Below are 26,483 nucleotides of genomic sequence, written 5' to 3' on the forward strand. Positions count from 1 at the left end.
CATGATAAGGGTGTAGTTCAGTGGCTGGGGTGAGGGAAGTACGCCCCATTGAACTGTGTCCCAAATCTGGAGGACAAAAATACCAGGGTAACTCCAACCCAAAAAAGAGCTCCGTACAATGAGGTTTAAAATATTCTCATGCTACTCGTAGCACAGAAAACGTTTTCCAATTGTAGGCACCATCAGGAAAGGGTTGAGAAAAAGATAGTTCTTTGATTTTTGCTTGGAACATATCAAAATAGGACATTTATCAACTAAATCTGCAGATGGACTCTTCACACACAGAAGTAGTACAAGTTCAACAGGAAAATTGAAGGTTCATTTTACTACGTATGCACTGAAGGGCGTACCCAGGATCATAATTAGGGGGGAGCAAGCCATGGTCTAGGGGGGCAAACCAAGTTGTGACATAGTTTATGAGCTTATTTCCTTGAAAAAGTAGTTATATTTTAGTTAAATATCTTATACTGATACATATCATCTTTCGTGAGCTTAAATAAAATTTTTTGAATGCTTTCATTTCAATCCAGTACTGATTTTGCTTAAAGACTTTTGTGATTTTGCTTCAAGGGGGGCAACTGACCCCCCCTCCCCTGTCCCTCGCTGGGTACGCCCATGTATGCACTATGAATAAGTAGTCTTAGGAGGTACAGTTAGTCTATGGAGGTACAGTTACATTCAGGAACTACACACAAGTTAAATGGCCCGTATTTCTTTAGAGCCTCATTAGTTTGCCTAAAAAACTGAATCTTATACAACTAATTACCTCATAAGGTACATAGGAGAATTTCTGTGCATCATAACTTATGAGTCAGACTAATTAGCTAAGTAAAGGGAAGCCAAGTTAACATAGATGAATGAAACAAGAAATAACTGCTGAAGAGAAGTCAAGAGTGAAAGCATTGAAAGTAAGTGCTACTAAAGAATGTTGAAATTCAATTTGATCGAATGAGTAAGTAATGAGGATGTGATAAGAAGAGTTGGAGAAAAGAGAGGTCTTCAAAGTTTGGGACATAGCTCCAATAGTCTTCAAAATTCTTAAGGAGAAGATGACTCAATCAGTGACTTAATGAGATAAGTCAGCAGAATAAAAAGTATCCCCGAAGTACAGGTAGAGTGAAAGAAGGGCTAAGAGTGGTCCTAAGTGTGTTTCATAGACCATGTTATTACAGTGCAACCTCGATATAACAACACCCCATGGTACACTAATAAACACTCGCTATAGCGAATTGTCGCTTTACCAGGGGTGGAGCAAATAAAAGCCAATATACCTGTTGCGAACAGATATACAGGAACAGGAGTGGTGCGGCGACAGATAAACATCTATCCGATAAATGTAAGCATAAATCCAGGCGAAAGGTGATGTTTTTTTGCATCACTAAATTTCCTTACTCAAATAACGACTAACTATTTAAACAATTTATAAGCGCCGCACTGAATAAAAATCTTACAAAGCATTGTTTCGTCAATCATTATATTTATCGAACGACAGTTTACCACATAAATTTGAGACTGAGCACTCCATTAACTTCATTTCTAACAGATTTCCAGCAATTACAGAGGTTAAGGAGTCTTGATGAAAGTCTTCCGGTGGTGAAACCCACGCTATGGCGAGAGCTAACACGGAAAGGGTCTCGTATTACACGAATTTTTCAACACGCTTATTATAGGGTCAATGGACGGTGCATCGGCTATCTCTTGTAATAGCGGGGGTGTCGTTATAGCCCATACTTGCTTTAACGAGGTTCCACTGTAATTATTTAAAAGAGAAGAAGATTGTATATATGAATAGATTAGCATGCAGAGGAGAGTGATGGAGAGCTCTGGGAATTCAGTTAGCAACCTTGATTGCTAACTGAATTTGGTGACAAAGTTCACATGCCATTAAAGTTCAGTTTACAATAAATAATTCATATGGTACACTACCTGATTAGCAGAGGTTAGAGACATGAGTTCACTTTTGGTGCCATCAGTGCAATCAATGTGATCATATCCTTCTTCATCATCGCTGATCCGTTCTTCTTTAATTGAAGAGGACTGGCATGTTCCTGAGTCCCTCTAAAGGAAGGACAAACACATAATTATACAGATTTTCATTGATTGGAGCAAGAAGAAAAAGTGATCACAACCAAAACATGAATTGCAGAGCATCTGTAGAAAATAAATAATCCCTGATGAATGTTTCTGGCCTGTTTGTAGAAAGTAGAATAACTTAATCAACAAACAAGATTAATCCACTAAATTAATCCTTCCTTCTCATTTAATCTAATGAGAGCCTTACTAAGGAGGAGGAATAACATTAATGGGCAAACCTTGTGAATTTATGGGTCATAAAGTTGTGGACTCAACCCTACCACTAAAATTAATCAACAAATGATTAAGTTGTGATAATGTTGCTATTTCTATGCTATCAGCTATGGAAATATTTCCACTAACTTAGCTCCCATCCACGGAGACAGAAATACTCAACCGCATTGCTACTTCCGCATCTAAAATGAAATATATTTCATGAATTTACCATGACTCAAATTTTAAAAAATCCAGTTTTACAATTAATTTATTGCCATATTTCCCTGTGTGTCACATTCTTACTACTGCCTTAGTACATAATTTTTTCAATGCTCGCGTGAAAAATCGTAGTTCACAATTGAATGCACTTGGCAACAGTCATATGCCTGGCCTGCGTATTCATGCCACAAAACCTGACTCTACCGTTGGGAGCCCTGGAAGTCAATTTGCATTGTCTTGGTTCATAAATCAATGTATCGCCACTTCACCCGAGCTATCTTCCGGCAACTGACCACGCGGGTATTTTGTACAGCAGAATTTTCTCGCATGCCTCTCATCAAGGCATTCTCGAACTTTGCATAGGCATCAGTGCATCATTGCCGTGATGCTTTTCGCAATGTTGGCATAATGCACTGATATGTGATTCAGAATGCATCCTGGAAGTGAGCACTGAGTTTTTATGCTTTCATTAAAATGCTAGAATGGGGATTGCTCAGTGCCGCAACATCAGAGTGGTCACTAGCTCAGTGAGCCAAGTTGAGTGCTCAGTGTAGCAGAACTCACCCATTCCAGTCAATACAATGTACACTTAATTTTGAGAGAATTGGTAATTTGAAAAAAAGATCGAAGCACTTTTCCACAAATTTTTTTTACTGCATATAATGCATTTCGGCTCACTGAGCCATTGTCTAGTAAATGACACTGCAAAACATTTGAAAATAACCTTCATACTCTTGAGAAAAGGGGTTGGGGAGGATTTCACATCTTTGAAGACGGGGGTGGGAACAGGGGTACAGAGTGGAGACAGTGGCAAAAGAAACAACCACGGGATGTGGGGAGCGCACGTTGGAAGGACCTAGTCATAACTGTAAAATAACGACATGTGGTAAGAACCATAGAAAATGCGAAGGGGGGTCGAGAAGAGTAAAAAAGGGGGGCTAGGTTAAATGAGAGGCTGCGTGTCATTAGAAATGGAGAGGAGCAAAGAGACGCAGGAAAAGAGGCGGTTGTTGTCATTTTCAAACAGAAATTCTACACTTCGAAAGTAAGGGCACAAGACTTGATGTTTTAGAGAAATTCGAAATTGTACAGAGTGATATGAATATTCTCATGAATGAACAAGTGTTTGTCACCCGCTCTCCTCTCATTAACCGATCTATCGGCCTGAGGGGTATGTGCAAAGAATGCCACGGGCCGATCTAACGGCCGGGTGTATTTAAATTAATTTAAAAATTAAATATTTTTCCCAAGTTGTAAAGAAGAGATAACAACATAGGTTAATTTTTTAATGAATGATGAAAGTATTAGAAGTTTAAATAAAAACATAGCTTAAACACATTCATAATAGAATTGTTATAAAATTTTAAGTAAAATAGTGCAAATTCATCAAAAAAGCCCGGGCATTCTTCGCGTATACCAGGTAAAAAAGGCTGGCACTAAAAGGGTTAAGGTTCTCTTCCCAAAAACAAATGGTAAATGAAAAACAAAAAAATGGTAATTGAAAACAAATGGTAAATGAGATTTGGTAATGAACGACACAGCTCTACTCTGCATGTTAACATTTGACAGTGTTCTCACTAACTATATTACAATATTCATGGCTTTTTCCTGGTTTTCACGGTATAAATATCATCAAATTCACGGTCTGTTGATAAGCCATTTTAGGCAGAAATATTGATGACCTAACAATCACCGACCTCACGTTAAATAAAAATTTATCAACCACGACAGACACTGCGAATGCAAACGCAGCAATGGAAGTGCTCTCTCTCTCATGACATCACCTATCAATACAAAAATGTTGGTGAAGCTTAAGGTTGTGAGTGGCAAAATGGAGGGAGCAGTATGGTAGAGAAGTAAAGAATTCCAATTTTTTGCCAGGGTTAACGAACACTTTGTTTGCCGTCTTCCAATCACAGGCTCAAGATCAATGTGTCATCATAGCACAAGGCACCAATAATAATTGCACATCGAATATAGGTAAGGTATTTGGAGGAGGCAACCGACAACTGAGGTCATTTACCTCATGAGGGAAGGATGGGTAAGGAAGGGTGGAGAGAAACCCACGTACGTACGTACGTACGGTGGGTGGGCGTACGTATCTCAACATTTGGTTGGTTTAGACACAGGTATCTTAAAAAAAGTGTAATGACACTACGAAATGAAATTCAAGCAAAAAAAAAACAACTTTCAGTTGGCAAAATGAATGCTTCTTTTTCAATTTTATGAGTTTTTGGTTCTTAATTTTAGCGTAAAATAAATAAATAGTATTTGCTTCGAGTGAAAAGTTATATTTTTGAGGTACGTGTTGTTAGAACTTAGCCATCAATATGCTGATTTAATGTTTGTTTTCCCAGAGGGCGTGAATTCACAAAAGATATCTGTACAGGCAACCCGCATACCACCCATGCACCCCAAAAAGAATATTGGTATTATATGATATTTGGTAGAGGTGACCGACAGCTGAGGTCATTTGCGTCATGAGGGAAGGATGGGTAAGGAAGGGTGGTGAGAAAATGGACGTGGGCATTAGCCTGCTCTTAACGAAAGGCGCCAAGGGGACCACGGCTTAATGTCCCATCTGACGGACGGAGTGTTGCACTTGAAATGTCCTCCACACAACACTCGAGCAGGCATCGGGCAGAGTCTGAAAATTCTCTGCCACTACCGAGATTTGAACCCCAGTCCGCCGGGTGGGAAGCCAACACTCTAGCCACCACACCAATCTGATCCCCCACTTTGAATATACCTGTACAGATAAATGTGTGGACAGTGTTTGTATGTAGCTCGGCCTTGAAACACGATTGAAATATCTTTTTTTTTTAATCTGTCGATAGGGTGGTTCCCTATTACTTTTTTATTGCCTAAATTGAAAGATTAATACTCCTGGAGTACGTATTTCACGCTTTTAGATTTTTAAATGACGATACCTATTTTTCGCGATTAAATGAAAAGTGAAAATTTTCTAGCGCGCGAAAACGCGACTCGCATGTATGAATGTCGGGAAATCTCTCCGTCTGAAGTATTTCTGGTTCCCACTGCGGCCTTGTGAGGTGACCTTGAGGCGAGTTGAGCGCTGATACGATGCAGGCTGCTAGCGGGTAGCTGAGTACCCTGATGGCTGGTAGCGCTTGGCACAAATAAGAATTATTAATACCTTATCAAATGAGAAAAAACTTTCCGACCTTAGCCAGTTTTAATAAAGGATTATTAAGACATGTTTCCCTGAGCTCTGCACCTCATGCATGCATTGGTAACCTCAGACGACTCATAACTCCAATCTTCTCGCATAGAAACTAGGTCCCTGTGACGTCAAGTGGAGTGGCATCGCATGGGCGCCAATCTGGCCCTTTTCAAATGAGGATAAAAATGGACCATTGCCATTCGTCTAAGCCAGTATTTCTAAAATGAAATAATTTGTATATTATGAACACATTAATGGTGGGTAACGAATCGCAAGGAATGACTTTCGTTTTCTTTGATGAAGGAAACTACCCTATTGTAATTCTACTATCAAGTTTGAGAGATGACGAAATTCACGGCTTTTTCACGGTTAAAAGGTTTTCATAGTTGAGTGGGGACCCTGGTAGAGCAAGAAATATTTTGTGCTGTGATCATATATGCTAGGCATTAAAGAGTAAGCACAATGATCACCATCATCAAAATATGGACCTTGCCTCTATGAAAATTTCAAAAATCACATTCAGTTTCTGCTCACATAAACATTAACGCTCAGCATGGTCAAATTGATGAGGAAATTACAATGGATTTTGGTCCATTATGAATTGAGAGGAAAATCGGTGTGAGAATTTTGGAAATAGGAGTTTTGTAGAAATTTTTTCCATGCTCAGGATTGTCACTAAAATCAAATTATAAAATTCACAATATTTTCCGGTTTTTCACAGTCTTGATGTTGCCAAATTCACGTTCTGTTGATAAGCCATTTTTGGCAGAAATATTGATATCGTGACAATCATTGGCCGCATGAAAAGTAAAAATTTAACTAACCCATTAGTGCATAGCGTCCGATATATCGGACGTGTCCATGTCTCACATTAACGCTTCTCGAGTCATTAAATTCTATGAGTCAACTAAAATATTAGCGGGGGGGGGGGGGGTGAACTTAATACAGTATTTAAATGTAGCGCAAGTCAACTGGAGCCCATAACAAAATAAAATACACACATCCGAAATATCGGACGCCATGCACTAATGGGTTAATGCAACGAATGCCAAAGGTTTTCACGACTGTGTGGGAGCCCTGTTTGATCAAGTAGGGGAAACGGTTGCGTGTTTCTGCTGAGTAGTGCTGGGAATATATTCCACCATGGAGTGAATCTGCATCATAGCTAAACGGCCCTAAACAAGGTCACACATACACAGCACACTCAAAAAGTCATCAGTTGCAAGGGGATCTGAGCTTTGCAGTAATCAAAAAAAGTCACCAAGGACAAACCCCAAGTCCTCATTGCAATTTCCTGATCACATTTACGACAACATCCAAATCTATGACAATCAGAACCCTGCATATATCAATCTCTTATGAGGAACGATTTATGTTGTCGCATCTGGCTAACAGCTACATCATTATGTCATGGCCACTCTGTCAGAGAGTACAACATTAACACTTTGCATGCCGTAATATTACGTCCTGCTAATCCTTCTGAGGATTGCCATAGACATAATATTACATCTATCTATTTTATTGATTTTGTTTGTGTGAAGCTGTAATATTTCCCCCATGGAACTTTTCAATTTAACTGCTTAGTGGTTCTGTTATTTCAAAAATCAACTGCTCTATGGAAAAAGGGTTCTTTTAATATCTTAAGGACGAAAAGTCCTCTGTAGCTACTGGCACCCTTATCTCAGCCTACTTTGTGTGAAAATTCTTTGAAGGAAAGAAACGTTCGTTGATGGTGCAGTGACCCTTTTTGCCATCCAGGATTTTTGATGATTTGCTCGGAACAATGTTTTTCTATGATTTTCAATGGTTTAAATAGCTCGAATTGAGTGTAATAAAATAATTATTATGCATTTTATGGCGGCACATCATTTGTTGCGACTTTTTTATTTCTCAAAAACAACTGGTTTTCATTATTAAAATATATATTCAACCCTTTCCCTACCGTACATATATATATACGTGTGGACATTTCCTGACCCGGGAGACAACGGCCGTATATTTACGTGTGAGATTTTCCTGGCCAGGATAACAAAAGCCGCATATATACGTTTTCTAGCTCTCTCCCTTTTAGGACGGTCGCAGGTTTACGTCGTCTTTGTCTCGGGACCCAACCCTGCGGGGTTTAGGATTTACCCTCGGAATCCGGGAGCAGGTTTAACCCCTCTTGGCGATAAGGGACAGCGGTCATACAATGGGGAATTCCACTGAGAATGGATGATTATTCGATAAAAAAATATCTGTAGTGCTGAAAATTACAGTGAAAGCAGTTCTTTTCTAACCTGCATATTGTTCGTAAAATTCCAATTAGAATATTGTATATTAATCTTTTGCTCAAAACGACCCATCGCTATGTTGGCTGAGCGTGATGTCAGAGTCCAGTAAACAATGTGTTTACGTGGTGCCAGTAGACTATTTGTCCCAGTTTTAGAAAAACCTATGTATCTCTCTATACAATTAATTTTTTTATATGTTAATTCCATCATCAGTCATGTGAAATATTTATCCTGAATAAATGAAAGATTTAAAGAATGTATGCACAATGGAAGATGCAGCACAGTCTTGGCAAATAGTCCTTATTACTTTTTCATCCTTCTCATCCACGGCGATTACCACTGTGTGAGATTATTGTTCTCACTTAATGTTCTAATGTCACCTTAGCCCCAACAGTGCAAACGCTCAAATTTATTAACATTTGAACCTAACAAACTGCTGAAACACCATATGTCTCTCTTCCAGACCAGGAATGCTAATTAAATCAGCATAAAATATGATACGTTGTATTTCTCCAAAACATCAACTTTACATATTCCAATATTGCACCAAGTACACATTAAAAGCAATGAGCAAATGACAGTAGTTAAAATGAGATACAAACCTAGGTTTAGATTACTAGCGAACGAGATAATTGATTTAATTTATGTTACATTTCAATTTCGCGGCTTCTCAACTCCGCTCCGAGAAATCTTCATTACTGGAGAAGAAATAAGCAGCCATGAATTAATCTACCTTCACAATGTTTCCAGAGCACGTCTTTACGAAGTCGGAGTCAACCATTGCGCAATAAAAGCACCGTCAAATTTTTAAACTATTCACATCTGTTTTTCACACACCCTTCAAGTTATGAATCAGTATCGTCGTAGATGTTTGTTATCGTCGTTACTGTTTTGTTATTGCCATTTAGCAAGTCTGCTTACTCGCATTCTGACGTAACAGGGCGTTTTTGTGGCACGAAAGAATTTGGTAATTTTTGGGAACTCTGAAGCTCTGAAGCAACAATAATATTGAGAATCATGAAGTCATACTTTGCATACGTAAATAACTAACTTATTTATCTAAAATTGTAAAAATATTACCTTTTTAACTCTATGAGAGCACCCCATTGTTTATCCAGTCAGTTTTCGAAATTAATATTTGTTCATTTTTCATAATAAATAAACTAAGAATTGAATTCTTTGTCTTTTGAGCAACGTTTACAATTTTTAAACGAATTTCTACGATAAATAATAACTTATATCTCGAGTTATGTATAAACATCAATATGGAAATTGCTGCTGCATTAAATGTGTTTATAATGACCTAAGAACTTCGTTTAAAATTTGACAATGCTCTGAAAAAATGAAGAATTCAATTCAAAGTCTGCAATTTACGTGCAAGCAACAATTATCCATTTGCTAAATACATATAAGCTATCCTTAAGTTGACCGCGAACCAATGCCGCAGGTATGGCCGTAAACCCGGAAAGGAGGGAGCATAATTACTCTCGGAGTCCGAGATAATGCGGAGTCCCAGCGGGGAGGGGTCGAAAAAGGTTCCACAAGACCCTTCTTAATGAATGTCCTCCAAAAATGCTCAGTACCACGAGAAAGAAGAGTCTCTTGGGGCTCAGTACAGCAGTCATGCTAAGACGAAAACTCCGCCATCTCGAAAGTGTTAAAAGTTGGCAATACCGTATTTCTCCGAACATAGTCCCCCTCTGAATATAGTCCCACCCCTAATTTTTAGGCTTCAGTTTCGGGAAAAGTTAAAAAAAATGCGTTTGAATATAGTCCCCCCTATGCGTTTGTTTACCACAGGCATTTTTGGAAAAAAAGTGGTGACTATATTCAGACATATACAGTAAATGTTATTCAACTCATTCATAAAGAAGAGCATGGTCCATTTTTATTGAAATACACATCGATATAAATTTATTTATGATGCTTATGTTTTAAAAAAATTGCAAAATTTAGTAAAAATGACTGGTTTTAAAATTAGCTGCCTGCACTCATAGTGTTAAACAGTACTCAGTATAACTCTCACTTCATTACCCCCCTTCTGCTCCGTACTGAACGGAAGTGAAAACTGTTTTTATGGGCACAAAATTAATGACTGCTTAGTGCCGTGATCTCAGGGAGCTCACTTGATCACTGAGCGAAGTTGAGCTGCCAGCATGGAAAAATACACCAAATCGGTTCATTAAAACGGACCATTCATTTCAAATGATTCATACATGAAAGCTCTTCTGTAGTTCATGATTGATCAGGCAAGGGAAAATGCTGCAGGTTTCTGCTGAGAGGTGTTGGGAATATTGCACAACGGAATGACATTGTGCCATAGAAAAACAGTACTCTATAAGGGAATAGCACACTAATACACAAAACTGTAAGCACAGAACTGTGCTTAACAAAGCAAAAGTGAACTTACCAAGTCATCAGTCCCAACGGGGTCTATGACACCACTTGAAACCTCAGCTTGATCTCTTGGGTAAAACACGGGATTATTCCCCTTCCCCAGGTGGTCTTCAATCTCCTCTTTCACATTGAACTGAAAGAAAATGCTTGGTGTCATTAATAATGGCAAAATTATAATACCCTTTTAAAGTAATGGCAATGAAAACCTACTATTTTACCAGAGACAACTTAAGCTGGACAAATCATGTGCTCATGAGATTCTTATCACTCTCAGTTCAAACTAGCAAATGTTTAAGATCAACTGCTACAGTAATTTAACCATCCTTTCCAATATTTATTATTTCATAAAAATACTAGCTGACCGGTAAATTTTTTACCGCCTTATAATCACTGAATAGTTTAGTTACACCATTTATTAATCAAGAGCGGCTGAACTGATTTTAGTAATTTTTAACTTGTTGTAAGAAATTAATTTTTAAAAATCAATAAAAATATATAACTCTTCCTATTGCTCGAAAAAATGTTTTTAAAAATATAAAGCTCTTTAGAAACATTTTTTAATCCAGACTACACCAGGGACATCGACCAAGGCATTTATACGTGGATTTCTTCCGTGAAATTTCTAATTTTTATGTTTTTAACAAAGGAAATTTAAGACGCTGTGGTCTTAAGGCCTGGTTACACGGTTCATTAACCCGTACGGGTTAATGTCTAAATGTATGAACGCGAGAATGAACGGAAAAATTCACCGTGTAACCACCCCAAAATGTGCAAATGCATGAATGCGTGAACGGAAAATAGAACATGTTCTAATTTCGTTCATGCATTCGCACAAGTTGATAACAGAGCTATCTGGTGGGAAATGACACATTTAGTTGTCATCTGCAGGGCTATTCCACGGCCGTCTTGGCTATTCAGTAACTCTTTACGTGTATTTGTTCATTTGTACTGTATCGTAAGTGCTTGAATCCTACCACAATCTCACCATTTGCATCTACACTAATATTTGTATAGATTATCCCTGTATGTATGCCGGACAAACCAAGTTTATGCCTATGGTATCTTAATGGTTTTTATTCAGTGCGGCGCTTATAAATTGTTTGAATATTTAGTCGTTGTTTGAGTAAGGAAATTTAGTGATGCAAAAAAACATCACCTTTCATCTGGATTTATACTTACGTTTATCGGATAGAAATTTATTGGTCGCCGCACCACTCCTGTTCCTGTATAACTGTTCGCAACAGGTGTATTGGCTATTTTTTGCTCCACCTCCGGGAAAGCGACAATTCGCTATAGCGAGTGTTTATTGGTGCACCGTGGGGTGTCGTTTTATCGAGGTTGCACTGTAGTCCGTAGCAGTGGCACAGTGAGGGGGGGGTTTTGGGGAATAAGCCCCCCCCTGAACTCAGAGAAATTTTTAAGTTTAACCTATTTCACTTAATTTGATTAATATTACTTAAAGAATAGAGTAAATATTAATAAATTATCACTCAAAAGGCCATAAAACTCACCATTTTGAAGCGTTTATCTGAAAAATTTTCTAAGGGAGGGCTCTGGCATCTCTTGCTTACCCTGGTGGGTATTCCACACCCTCAACACCCCAGTGTTTTACACCCGAAACCCCCCCTAGCCTTAATTCCTAGCTGTGCCCCTGGTTGGTAGCACAGCGAGGGGGCGTTTGGGGGATAAACCCCCCCCCCATAGCTCAGGGAGACTGTTTAGTTAAATCCATTTCATTTCATTCTATTAATAATGGGTCCACCGGTTACTTGGGGCAGATCTTGAAGAACAGAACCCAATGGAGGAATATCCCAGTGTATTTTCCGCTTAGTTGGGCCAGCAAACCGCTTTATTGGGCCATGAGTCGGCGACATAGACTCTATACTAGCAATGAAATTAATTTTTTTTGTTTTCAGAATACTATTTGTTTTATTTTCCCCTTTGATTTACTCTTATTTTTCACAAATGTTCCTATTTTGAAAGCTCTTATTGTTATAGTGTCTGTGTGGGGATAGGACTATTCTTTAATAGGATTAAGTAAAAGACATTCATTCGGCGTCGCTCGAGGCTGTGAAAAACATTTTTCACTTATTATTATTATTCTTAAAAATGATAATAATTTAACTAAACTAGCTGATTTATTAATCAAAGTAATGGTTTAATAAACTTAGGTTGCACTATAAACGTTCTTAAGTCTTCTTTCTACCATTTCAAAGGTTTTTTATGCCCATATACAAGAGAGTTCGCCTAATTGGGGCAGCAGATTTATTGGGGTAAGGTGCACAAGTCCCGATATGTCCCAATTAACCGGGATCTACTGTACATGTCCTTATAGAAAAGTGTGAGGATTAATAAAATATTCCTCATAAAGCCAAAAAACTCACCATTTTGATCCATTTACCTTAAAATATTTCTAGGAGAGGGCCCCCGTACCTCCCGCTTATCCTGGTGGGTATACCACACACACCATGTCTAGTTGCACCTAAAAGCCCCCTAGCCTTAATTCCTAGCTGCGCCCCGGCACATAGTGGCTACATTGTAACATCCTTGTACCCTTGGATGGCCTTCAAATTAACCCTTTCACTGCACAATACATGATAGCCCAGGAAGACAATATGGGGGTCGTTCAAATGTACCTATTGATGTCGACAGCTTTCAGGAGCCATAGACATCAATGGACCTCACTACAAAAGCCTACATTACAAGCTGTGCAGACGTACATTTATTCCTTTATTCAAATGATGAGTGCTAAAAATAGCCATCAACAATTGTAATTTCAACAGATACGGAATGAAAATCTGTTTTTTATTGTCTTGAAAATATTTTGGGACATTATAGAGTCAAGCTTGCATTGTCATCCCACTCTACTTAATCTTCACTTAAGGACAGAAAACCTGGAAAATGTTGAAACGAGAAATGAATCTTGCTGTGAAAGCCTACATTACAAGCTGTGCAGACTTACATTAATTCCTTTTTTCTAATGATGAGTGCTAAAAATAGCCATCGACAATTGTAATTTTTTGAGTGACGAGAATGAAAAACTTATTTATAGTCTTAAAAATATTTTGAGACAATGAAGAGTCAAGCTTGCATTGCTATCCCACTCTCCTTAATCTTCACTTAAGGACAAAAAAACTGGAAAACATTGAAACGAGAAATTGCAAAGGACATTTCAGGAAGAAAAAAATATTCATTCCGAGGTACGGTTATCACCGTATACTCTTACGCATACTATGTCTTCCTTGGTCTCTATGAGACTTCTCAATAAAGAGCCTCTGCCACAGAGATGTCAAGCAGTAGAGGCTCGACATGGTAATTTAAGCTCAAAAACTTAGCCCCTTCAATTAGCCAGCAAGCAACAAGACCATTCCGACGTTGTTGAGAAAGAGATTGAACCCTATTTTAGTAAACTAGCTGTACCCATTGCCCTTGTAACTGAATACTAAAAGAGAATGGACACTCTTCCATGACTTAAAAAGCTGCCACAAAAGAATCTTAACTTTTCCCCAACACTACACACTACCGATGGTATCAAAATGATGTGCAGGCATTATTTTGAGGGCCTCCTCTGCATTTCAGCCAAAGCTCCTTCATTCTCAGGCGACTTCACCTCAACACTTGAAAGTGTTAACCAACTCTTAAACTCTAGGGGAAAGATTAGGACATATTAACTATTAAACTGTGGGAACATTTTAAAAAGTTTTGTTTTTCTGGGATGGCCCAGGAGAGTTTTGCGATACCTACAGTGAGGGAAAGAACACTTGAGCTATACCCAGGGAGCAATAAAAATTTTGGGAAACTGCTGTAGGTAGTCGAGTATCCTCCATATTATTTCTACTGTATAGATACCTTTTTATCAACTTATATGCAACCAAACTCTACAAATGAGGTACCAAAATGCACAGAATTCATCAGAGAACATGCGACGGCATATCTTACTTCCTAAATATTGCTATTGTTTCCTAAAAATGGTTTTTAAATAATTTAAAAAAACAAACAAATGGTAAATATACCTGACATTAACCACGCACAAACTGATACATTTGTTCATTTGCAACAATATCTCGCATTCTTTAAATAACTTTTATCAAAATGCGGCTGATTCCACATTCAAGTCTCCTGTTGATACGTAAGTATGAGTCATCATGTGCGTTTAACAGAGGATAGTGTAATTACTTCCAATGTTATGTTTCAAGACGTCCTCTGACCTCAATTTATACATGAACATTCCAATTAAATTTGTACTTAAGACCCTGCCTTTTTTTCTACATTTTAAAATTAGAAACGCGCCTATCCCTCTGTGGACCTGCATTGAAAAGAGCGGGGGAAGCCCGCTGGGAGCGGGCGCAGCACATTTGTAAATATGAATATATATAAAATATATAAGTATACATAAGTATGTATAGTAGCACTCACTCTGCCCTCAGTGAAGAGAAGGAAGGAGTAGCACATGGTACAACATAGCACTACTCGTTTAACATATGACGCCCGACACTAATGTCGCTATCGGTGCTTACAACTTTTTTTTTAAATACCCTGGAAAATATGACTACAGGAAACGAACGATAAAACTATACAATTCAGTATAAACTAGGAGTGTGGCAACTGAGCTAAAGCTAAAAAACTAAACTGTGGCAAAGTTCATGGAAACAGCAGCAGAAAGGCATTTCAGTCCACCGCCTACAGAAAAAAATTATATGTACATGGCGACTGCAGGAAAATTAACTGAAGACTGCTAACAAAAACCAAAACATGTATGTATGAGTAAAGATAAGTAAATATCAATATGAAATAGTAAATAATAATATTTGCTTAAGTATTTCCCCCAATCAGTATGTTAACACTTAAGAGTGCCAGGAGCGCTATCAGCTCTAAAATGCCTCAGCACTTTTGGCATAGTACCTAGAAAATTGGTTGGCACTCCTCATGCAAAGTCACACTTAGATGCTGATAATTAACTAATCATACAATTGTAAATATTCATTTAATATTAACATTAACTACTTTCTTCAAATTATAAAACTTAACTATTATTACCAAAAATTCGTCAAATAATATAATAAAGAGGTGAAATCACATATAATAATAAAGATTTCCCCGAAGTTTTTGAACATTTTTTTAACCCAATTTTTTTCCCTAACCTACTGCAAAATCAGCAAAAATGCCTCGGCACTTTTGGCATAGTACCTAGAAAATCGGTTGGCACTCGAATGGTTAAACATTTGAAAACGTTCTCGCAGTCTAATGGTGAAAATGTTTCAAAAATATGCAATCAGCATGGCCACAATGCTCACATTTCCTCTTTGCTTTCAAAGTGTCACACATGTATCCAAAAGTCTTTACCAGATTCCTTTCTCCCACTTATCAGTAGGCCATTGCCAGAAGGGCAGAGTCCTCACACTTCACTTTAACAACTTGACAAAATGTTATTCATTTAACCCTTATCTACTTGCAACGTTTTTTGAGATGTAGTACTGGCATGGCAACATGCCAGATCCTAAAATTGTCCATTTGTTTCCTTAATAACTAGCGATTAGTCAAAACCATCATGCATTTTTGAATGTTTAAAGTGATTTTAACAGTTTTAGATTGTTATATTTTGATATTCTCAATATTTAATATTTTTTCATAATTAAAAAAAGCATCTTTTTGTAAAAATGTTAAATCATATTTAATTTTCCCTCCATTCAGGTCCTTTGAACTCATATCTCAATTATTAAAACTAAATGCAAAATAAAATAACATACACCACTTCACCTCACAATGGTAATTACGACAATGCCAAAAAATAAGGCATCTACAACACAACTAGTGGTGAGGGGACATACTAAGTCCCCAGAGCAGTTTGCACGATGTATAAACTTCACAAGGGTGAGATATACTGACAAAAAACAGTTTGGTGGGAGGGGGTAAGTAGACTTAAAGTTATTTACTACCTAAGCGATGTAGCCCAATCACCCTGGAAGTAAACAAATTTAGTATCTTGGGGATATACCATCACACCATGCCAGGAGGTAAATTCCATCCTACATTTCCCTTAGTGAAAAAACTGTTGAAATTTCAATAGTTAATTGGAACCACCGTTCAATCCCACAGCAACTGTTGAATCCAACAGTAACTGCAGATTAGGGTGGTTTCCTATTATTTATTTATTGCCTAAATCAAAAGATTATTACTCCTGGAGTACGTATTTCACGCTTTCAGATTTTTAAATGACAATTTCTATTTTTCGCGATTAAATGAAAAGTGAAATTTTTCAAGCGCACGAAAATGCAACGCTTAAGTATGAATGCCGGGAAGTCTCTCCGCGTGACGTATTTCTGGTTCCCGTTGCTGCCCTGCAAGGTGACCTTGAGGCGAGGCTTAGCGCTGATGCGTCGCAGGCTGCTAGCGGGTAGCCTAGTACCCTGCTGGCTGGTAGCGCTTGGCTTAAATAAGGATATTAATAACTTATCAAATGAGGAAAACTTTCCTCCCTTAGCCAGTTTTAATAAGTGATTGTTAACACATGTTTCCCTGAGCTCTGCGCCTCAAGCATGCATTGGTAACCTCAGACGATGTACAACTCCTATTTTCTCCGATAGAAACTAGGTCCCTGTGACGTCACGTGGAGTGGCATCGCATGGGCGCCAATCTGGCCTTTTTCAAATGAGGATAAAAATGGACCATTGCCATTCGTCTAACCCGGTATTTCTAAAACAAAATAATTTGTATATTATGATTACACTAATGGCGGGTAACGAATCGCAATCAATGCCATTTGTTTTCTTTGATGAAGGAAACCACCCTATTCATTAATAAATGTTGGATTTATCTGTCACTGTTAGAGTTAACAGTTATTGTTAGTTTTAACAGTTACTATTAGTTTTAAATGTTACTGTTAGTTTTAAGAGTTTATTCTATTTTTAACAGTTACTGTTCGTTTTAGCAGTGGTTCAATTTACTGTTGAATTCAACTGCAGTTACTGTTGGTTTCAAAAGTGGTCCCAATTACCATATTTGTCTGAATATAGTCCCCCCTTTTTTTTCCAAAAATGTCCGAGGTTAAAGTATAAGGGGGGACTATATTCAAACGCATTTATTTAACTTTTCCCGAAACTGAAGCCTCAAAATTATGGATGGAGGACTATATTCAGAGGGGGACTATATTCAGAGAAATACGGTAACTGTTGAAATTTCAAAAGTTTTTTCGCTGAGGGTTTCCCTGCCGCTTTTCTGTGCCTTACCGTGCTGCCTCCTGCATTTGATGCAGTCAGCTCCGATGCATCCGTTGGGGATGAATATACTTTGTGCCCTTCATCAGAGCACCCAAGTTCCGTGACCGCCATGCTAAGCACAAAATCCACGCTGTCCTGAAGTATAGTCAGACACTGGTAGGCCTCATTGTTCAGTAAATAGATTGCATGATGGAGCAAATCAAATCCAAGGAAATAGTTACTGCTTGTCCCTAATACTTTACGACGATAGCTTCTATCATCTGGTAACTTGGCAGCAAAATCCACTATCAAATTCCTACTAGTAGAGCGAGTTAACCTCCGACCATCCGTAAAATTTTGATTCGGCCACTGTAACCGGTTTTTCCCACAAAAGCTGTTCATACAGCGATACTCCTTCCATTCTACAGAAGCTGGAAGAGAGGTAATGACACTTTCCTGGGATTTAATTAGCACTTTCACAGTTTTTTGTTTACTTATCCACTGAGGAAGTCTTGGAAGACGTACTACCGCAGTATCAGTTTTGGCGTATGATGATGATTTTCTTCTATACCTCATGATATCATTCAGTGTGAATTGATAAGGTAACTTAGCAGTGGGTAAACACACCGGTCTGAAAACCTGAAAAAAGAAATATAATTATATAAGTTTGATTAAATAAATTCACAATGGAAAGTGCTACAGCTGATACATTGCAATTCAAAATCATGAATACACTGCAAGAACTCTGAATGTGAACTATACATAATTTTTCTATAGCTCATTGACATAAATAAATAAAAAAATCTTTTCCAGAGGGCAAACTGAAGTGCTTGATCAATGGGGTACACCATATAATGCATTTTTGAAATTTTTTTGGTGAAGAGCCATGCTGCTTTGATAATATTAAGAGTTGTATAAGGTTATTATGCCAAACAAATTACATAAATATGTTAAATGGATCACAAAAAACCTTGCACAAAACTAAGCCATGTCAAGTAGTCAGAATCAACTTATTTTCAAATAAGTCTCCCTAAATCGCAACTAACAATCCCTTTTCTTTCTTTCAAAAACCCAACATTTGCTGTCAGGCACCAAAACTGTGTTTAAACTATGACCAACTCTTTTTTAATTTGAGGACTTTTAGCAACTTAATTTTTATCCAATTTCTCACACTGTCCTCAGCAATACAGAGCCATGAAGTCATGTTTGGGTGCTCAGATGATGTCATGTTTTCAATCAGCCAATAAAGTTATTTTTATAGACATATCTGACTTAAAAAACATTCTTCACACGTGAAATCATCCTCCAGTGCATTTTAGGTAGGACCCAGAGATTTAGAAAATAGATGACAGATTACAAGAGTCAATCAGGGCTAGACATCAACACTGACCATTATTTACAGATGATGAAATGAAGAGTGTAAAGATGTAACCAAGAAAAAAGTTGAACATAGTCAGAAAGATATTTAAAGAGAACTAAGGGGAATTGCAAAGTATTTAGAATATATTTAAGTTCAATGGGTTACAACCCATTAACAGATTAATAGGGTAGTTTCCTTCATCAAAGAAAATGAAATGCATTAATTGTTATTCGTTACCCACTAGTACTGTATTCATTACATACATATTATTTGGTTTTACATATCTCAGTTTAAACGTATGTCAATGGTCAATTTTATCCTCATTTGAAGAAGGCCAGAGTGGCGGACATGCGATGCCGCTCCATGTGACGTCACATGGACCTAGATGCTAGAGGAGTAGTCAGAAGTTTTACATCCTCTGAGATTACCAATGCATGCATGAGGCACAGAGCTCAGGGAAACATCTCTAAATAATCACCTATTAAAAATGACTATGGTCGGAAAGTTTCCTAAGTTTAATAATCCTTATTAATGCCAAGTGCAACCTGCTAGCAGCCTGCATCAAGGCAGCGCTCATAGCCTTGCACCATCACATGGCGGCAGCCAGAACCAGAATGACATCACATGGGCTTTTCCCAGCATTCATACTTAGATGTCGCGATTTCGTGCACTTGAAAATTTTTAAATTTCATGTATCACAAAAAATAGATGTCATCATTTAAAAATCTAAAAGCATGAAATACGTACTCCACGAGTAATTATCTTTTGATTTAGTCAATAAAAAAAAACGGAACCACTGGCTATTATAATTTTGTAGGAAGAGTGGTGCATAAAATGGAACTGAGGTAAATTTAAGTAATATTTATACAAAGATGCATGCTCGAATCTCAGATTACTTAAGGAATTTACATATTATATAGCTTCCCCAAGACCATCAGAAAAATTTTAGACGAATAAATTCTGTATATTTCTAGTCTACAGGTAACGTAACCCATGGAAGATTGATGTAGACCAAGATTATACACAATACATACCAACAATAACATGCTTACTACGTTTGCATAATTGCATACGTTGCAGGATACATTTCACATGAAAACCTTGTTTGGTTGTTAGGGACTGCTTGTATTTATTATGTTTTTGTCATAGCAGTTGCATGAAATAAGTCTTGAGCCTCTAACAAAAAAGCCATTGACCTCATTTGGTTTGACTTACAAAACTTACATTCCTAAAATCACACTGTCTTAACACGTTTCGTGTTCATGATGTAATGTCCACGTCATGGCAGTCCCTACTGCGTTACTGTAGACGTAAGGGTTACGTCTTGATCCTCTCTAGCGTTATATTCCACCCTGAGTACTAGCCACCGGTATAAAGGTATGGGAGAGGGTCAGTCAACAGTCTTCGCTTATTTGCTGAAAGCTCCGAAAATTTTTCTTTCCATTTTTCCTGTTTTTCTATTTTACCCCGTTTAGCTCTGAAAGGATGTCTTTGGAGGTGGGTTTTCACAATATATTTCATTATAACTTTCATTTTATAATGCGGAAAACAGCCATATCTGCTATCAATTGTTCCTATACATTTTTTAAAAAAATTAAATTTTACCAATATTCAAAGCAAAATTAAAAAAGATCCTTTCGCAGTTGATGAGAAGAGGTAAGATACTTGATTACAAGTTTTTTGACTTTCTTAATGAATTCTCACAAAATATTTCAACATTTATCTATTTAACTGGTTTTAAGAGAAGGAATGGATATATTTTCCCTTGATTTTATTTTCATTTCTAGTGTTCATTGATGCTAAGGTGGTCAACTGCTTGCCTAATTTTGGACATACTCCAGGCATTTGAAAATCACTTCTTATGATAAATATTAAATGCTTCATTTCTCATGTTTTTAAAGTTTCTGAGTGAATTTCATCTGCTATGATTTTATCGTGGAAAAATTAGTTTTTATTCGCTGCACTTGAGCTAATGCCCATATTTACATAAATTTTACAATAACTTTAGTGAAGTCATTGTTCCACATTGCAAATTCTTTTTAATATTTACATTTTATGCTCAACAGCTAGATTTCCACATCCTTATGTTCACTTAAATTTGTATGAGACTCATTAATTGATTTTTTATGCAATATATGAAATGCTTACAAGTATGTATTTGGCATTATCCACAACAAAAAAATGCCTCAGAGAGCAACCTCCCCCCAACCCAGTCTCATGCCGCTGAGCTCAGAGAAACTGAATGGGCCCGAGGATGTATATTGAGCAATGTGTGTCCCAAAGCAGGAATTATTAGGTGGAAATATTTAACCATAGAAGAATTTCACTATTTTTTGGCCTTAACTTTCATACAGAAATTATAAATATTGCCCCTATCCCTGATTATTGAAAAACTAATCCTTTATACGTCTTACATTGCTTCAGAAGACAGAATTCACATGATTGATTGATGTCAATTCTCCGAGCCCTTCATTTCAACGAAAACCCATCTACATTCTCTCTTACTCCAGTACCCCTCTGATGGACTGCTTATTCACAATTAGCCCCGTAATAGACACATTCAAGGAAACAGTGGACAAAGTAGTGACCCCCTCACCTGACTTCCCATCCATACGTTCACTAACATATGCATTAGAGACTCATTACTTGATTTTTTCCATAATATTCGAAATCCTTACAAACATTTTATTTGGCATCCTCCCCAGCAAAATATACCTAAGAGATCAACTTCCACTAACCCAGTCTCATGACGCCAAACTCACAGAAACTGATCCGGTCCGAGGATATAAAATGGGCAATGCGTGTCCTGAAGGAAAATTACTAGATGAAAATATTTAACCATAAAAGATTTTCCCCCTTTTTGGATTTATTTTTCTTATAAGAATTATCAAAATTTCCCGAATCTCTGATTACTGAAAAGCTCATCCTCTACATGACTTGGATTGCTTCAGGAGAGAGAAGTCGCTTGATCAATTCAAGTCAACTCTCTAAGCCCTTCAAATCAATACGAACGTTCTCTGACTCTGACATCCATCTGACCAACAGATTATCCAAAATAAGCCCCATTATAGACGCATTCAAGGAAACAATGGAGAGAGTAGTGACCCCCTCACGTGACCTGTGTTTGGAAGAGTCAATGGTTCCATTGAGAGCTAGGCTGGGATATAGCAAATATATGATGGGAAAGCACCTCCAGTACATAATAAAGTTGCACATGCTGACGGAAGCAAAGGGTTTGGCATTGCAGGTCCTTGAAACCAAGCAGCTTCCAACTCAGAAGAGTCTGAAAATGAGCATTCGGAGAAGATTGTAAAAACTTGACGGAGAATCATTTTGACTGCGGCCAATCCTTTTACATGGATAACTTTTATAACAGTGCAGCCAGTTCTAGATTCCACCCAAATGGAAAAAATTACATGACGGGGACATAGCAGTGAGCCAAGAAGGGTATTCATTCTGTTGTCCTCTCCCAGGAATTAAAGGAAGGTGAGGTGGTGGAGGCCTTTTCTGAGGATTTCTGAAATCTGTTTCCTAACATGGAAGGATAAAAGGGAATTGCCGATGATCAGCACTGAATTCAGTGAAAAAAAATGACTGAATCCACGAAAAGACAAGTTTGCACACCAAGAAAGCCACTGGCGGTGGTTGAATACAGCAATTACACGAGTGGCATCGAACCTAAGGATCAAATTAGGTCTCATCCATCATTTTTAAAGGATAAATTTTTAATTCATTTAAAATCTATTTTAAAGGAAATCCATCAAATGGTACAAAAAATGGTTAATTCACCTGCTGAACTTACAGTTACTGAGTTACTGAACCATATTTTTTCATTCACAGAAAATTTTTGGAAAATTCCTCTCAACGACTTTCAAATTCAAATTATAGAATCTCTAAAGACTATATCTATACCTTGAAAGGGGTGCCAGCATTCAAAAAATATTGGGGGGCCCAAACCGGGGATCTAACCCCGGTAAATTTTATAAGTAGTGAGTGAGTAAGTTTTTAAGCATTTTAGAAAAGTTATAGGATCAACATTAGAACCCTGATCACTCGAATCTCAATATCTGGACACTCCGGGGAAAATCGATAAGCCTGACACATTTTTTCCTCACACCTGTAATGAATTTATGGGGGGCTCGGGCCCGCTCAGGCCTCACGGAGTCGGCACCACTGTACCTTGACTGCTTTGAAGAGACGGTCATCCTAGCCCGCTTCATCCAAAACCAGGGGACTATCAGTATATTTCCCCGACTATGCAACAGACAAGAAAGACAGAAAAGATGTAAACAGAAAAGGCGTAAGTAGTGCTTCAAGAAGAATGTCCACTAGGACACATCTTATTACTGCCCCACCTGCCTGGCTAAGCCTTCATTGTGTTTTGAGTGTTACCAGGAGTATCACAAGAATTTTTTATGCAGAAAATTATATACACAGCCGGACAGAATTGTTTTTTTTATGCATATCTTTTATATTTTCTATGTAAATTTGTTTCTTTTTTGAAATGATATTATTTTATGTAAAGCAATTAGTAAATGAAAAAATCTTCTTCAAATGCTAGTCAAATTCTGATCTGTAAAACAATATGTTTCATTTAAATAATTCTTCGTTTACACAAATTTTCCTTTAAATTCATAGACCTATGTATGACATTATACAATCTTTTCCATAGGATATCATTTAGCTCAGTCATATTTTCCATGATGGGGAAGAACACTTTTGCTGGAAACATTTGCAATATTTACTTTAGTGCAATAAAACGTTTAAAATTGTATTTAATTGTATCATTTCCAGATTGAAAAATTAACCCTTTCACTGCGCAAATAAGCTGATGTAGGCTACTGAGGGTTCCTTGCGTCTACTGAAGGGCAATAAAAATAAAAAGAGGAGTAAAAGATGCCCGCATGACATCTACTTGTCAAAGGAAGAACTTCTAAGCACACATGGACTCCGAGAGTAGAAGCATAGTTCAAATCGTCAATAGACAATGGGACCAGGTTAAGCATAAATTTTAGCTGCATTACTATTTTTATTAGTTTTTTTCCAGAAAATGATTAGGTTTGAAAGGGTTTTCGCTGCAGTACTGACAAAGAGCGAAGAAATATACCTGTGTTGCCAGAAGGTATCACAACTTTGACAGGATACTTAGGAAATTTAAATTTCAAATTTTTAACGAATGAAGGGTTACTTCTGGAAAGAAATAGTGAGAACGTGTACCCAGCATCACAAATCATAAGATCACGTCGTTAAAATACAAATAAAAATTACAAATTTTTTCCAAAATGTCTGCCACCAAGCATATTTTCTAAAAGATGGTGAGCACGGAATGTGTTGAAACGTGGTTTAAGTTCTCGCATTTTGTAAAAGCAAAATAAGCAATCATTGAATACGGTTACCAGACATTTTCAGTAAGGAAAATTAACAAACAGCAAGCTATTTTGAGCATCATACGTAAATTTCAATAATGAATAGATGAATGAACCGCAAGCAATCGAACATGATACAAAATGAAGCAGAAACAACAAAAAAACTCGGATTCAAGGAAAGCATTGCCCAACATGATATTAGACTTTAATCACTTTCAAAACCATAAAATTCCTTTTCACTATCACCATCATCGAAAACAAGAATATTCTATATTATTTCTACTGCATAGATACCTTTTTTCTTAACTTATACGGAACCAAACTCTACAAATGAGGTACCAAAACGCACAGAATTTATCAGAGAACATGCGACGTCATATCTTACTTCCTAAATAATGTTATTGTTTCCTAAAATTGGTTTTTAAATAATTAAAAAAAAACAAAAAAATTGTAAATATTCCTGACGTTTACGGCGCACAAACTGATACATTTGTTCATTTGCAACAATAGCTCGCATTCTTTATATAACTTTTATCAAAATGTGGCTGATTCCACAGTCAAGTCTCCTGTTGATACGTAAGTATGAGTCATCATGTCCGTTTAACAGAGGATAGTGTAATTACTTCAAATGCTGTGTTTAAAGAGGTCCTCTGACCTCAATTTGTACATGAACATTCCAATTAAATTTATACATAAGACCCCGCCTATTTTTTCTACATTTTAAAATTAAAAAACGCGCCTATCCCTCAGTGGACCTGCATTGAAAAGAGCGGGTGCAGCACGCTTGCGTTGTTTTGTTGTTGTTTTTTTAGCAGTCTTCAGTTAATCTTCCCGCAGTCGCCATGTACACATAATTTTTACGGCAGGCGGTGGACCAAAATACCTCGCTTCTGCTGTTTCCATGCACTTTGGGGTCGTTTAACACTCCTAGATTATACTGAATTGTATAGTTTTAAAGTTCGTTTCCTGTAGTTATATTTTCCGGGGTGTTTAAAAGAAAAGTTTTAAGCACCAATAATGACATGTGTGTTGGGCGTCAAATGTTGAACGATTAGTGCAATATTGTACTATGTCCTTGCTTCTCCGCTCTGAAGGCAGAGCAAGCGCTACTAGTTTCGTTTTCTTTTCGACGGGAACGGTGCAGTGTCAGAAGGAAACCATCCCAGTTCTCTCATTTGAGCTATATTTTTTTTTGTCAAAAATTTAGTTCTAAGTGATAAAATAAATATGGAAGATGTAGAAAAAGTTATCTTTATTTGGGCAAAAAATAGCATTCGGTATTGAAAGTTAACTTGTGTTCTTCACCCGTAAGACACAGGTAACTTTTTAGAGACCAAATTTAGTAAAAAAGAGGGCATCTTATATGCCGTCAAATATGGTAGGTCTTCATAAAAAGAGGTCAACTTCACATTGCTCACTTCAAGATGACACACTTCATCTTTCTTCAGCAAAAAAGGGTGAAAAACACAAGTACCAGGACCTCTATTTTTCAACGAAGCTACCAACTTCAATTCCACCAAAAGCAAAAGAGAGAATGTTGATTTCTGCAATGGCTCATATAATAGGGTAGTTTCCTTCATCAAAGAAAACGAAAGGCATTGATTGCGATTCGTTACCCACCATTAGTGTATTCATAATACACAAATTATTTGGTTTTTGAAATACCGGTTTAGACGAATGGACAGGGTCAAATTTTATCCTCATTTGAAATTGGCCAGATTGGCGCCCATGCGATTCCACTTCGCATGACGTCACAGGGACGTAGTTCCTACACGAGAGGATAGGAGTTATACATCGTCTGAGGTTACCAATGCATGCATGAGACACAGAGCTCAGGGAAACATGTCTTAATAATCACCTATTAAAACTGGCTAAGGTTGGAAAGTTTTCTTCATTTGATAAGGTATTAATAAACCTTTTTTAAGCCAAGCGCTACCATTCAGCAAGGTACTCAGCTATCCGCTAGCATCCTGCGATGTATCAGCGCTAAGCCTCGCCTCAAAGTCACCTCACTGGGCAGGAGGGGGAACCAGAAATACGACGTACAGAGATATTTCCCAGCATTTATACTTAAGTGTCGCGTTTTCGTGCGCTTGAAAATTTTCACTTTTCATTTAATCGCGAAAAATAGATGTTGTCATTTTAAAATCTAAAAGTGCGAAATACGTACCCCAGGAGTAATAATCTTTCGATTAAGGC

At 37.4% G+C, this 26,483-nt stretch overlaps 1 protein-coding gene across 1 annotated transcript in view; it reads right to left on the bottom strand.

The window, feature by feature from the left end:
* LOC124172633 (zinc finger protein 37-like) overlaps positions 1-26,483 on the bottom strand; it is a 46,660-nt gene that overhangs the window by 19,451 nt on the left and 726 nt on the right. The window contains exons 2-4 of the mRNA XM_046552082.1: positions 17,589-18,197; positions 10,376-10,495; positions 1,927-2,058 (exon numbers count right to left, since the gene is read on the bottom strand). Of these exons, the coding sequence (XP_046408038.1) occupies positions 1,927-2,058; positions 10,376-10,495; positions 17,589-18,134 (798 nt within the window). The 5' untranslated portion in view covers positions 18,135-18,197. The remainder of the gene's footprint in view (positions 1-1,926; positions 2,059-10,375; positions 10,496-17,588; positions 18,198-26,483) is intronic.

This window comes from Ischnura elegans (genome assembly GCF_921293095.1).
Source record: "Ischnura elegans chromosome 13 unlocalized genomic scaffold, ioIscEleg1.1 SUPER_13_unloc_2, whole genome shotgun sequence".
Lineage (NCBI taxonomy): Eukaryota > Metazoa > Arthropoda > Insecta > Odonata > Coenagrionidae > Ischnura > Ischnura elegans.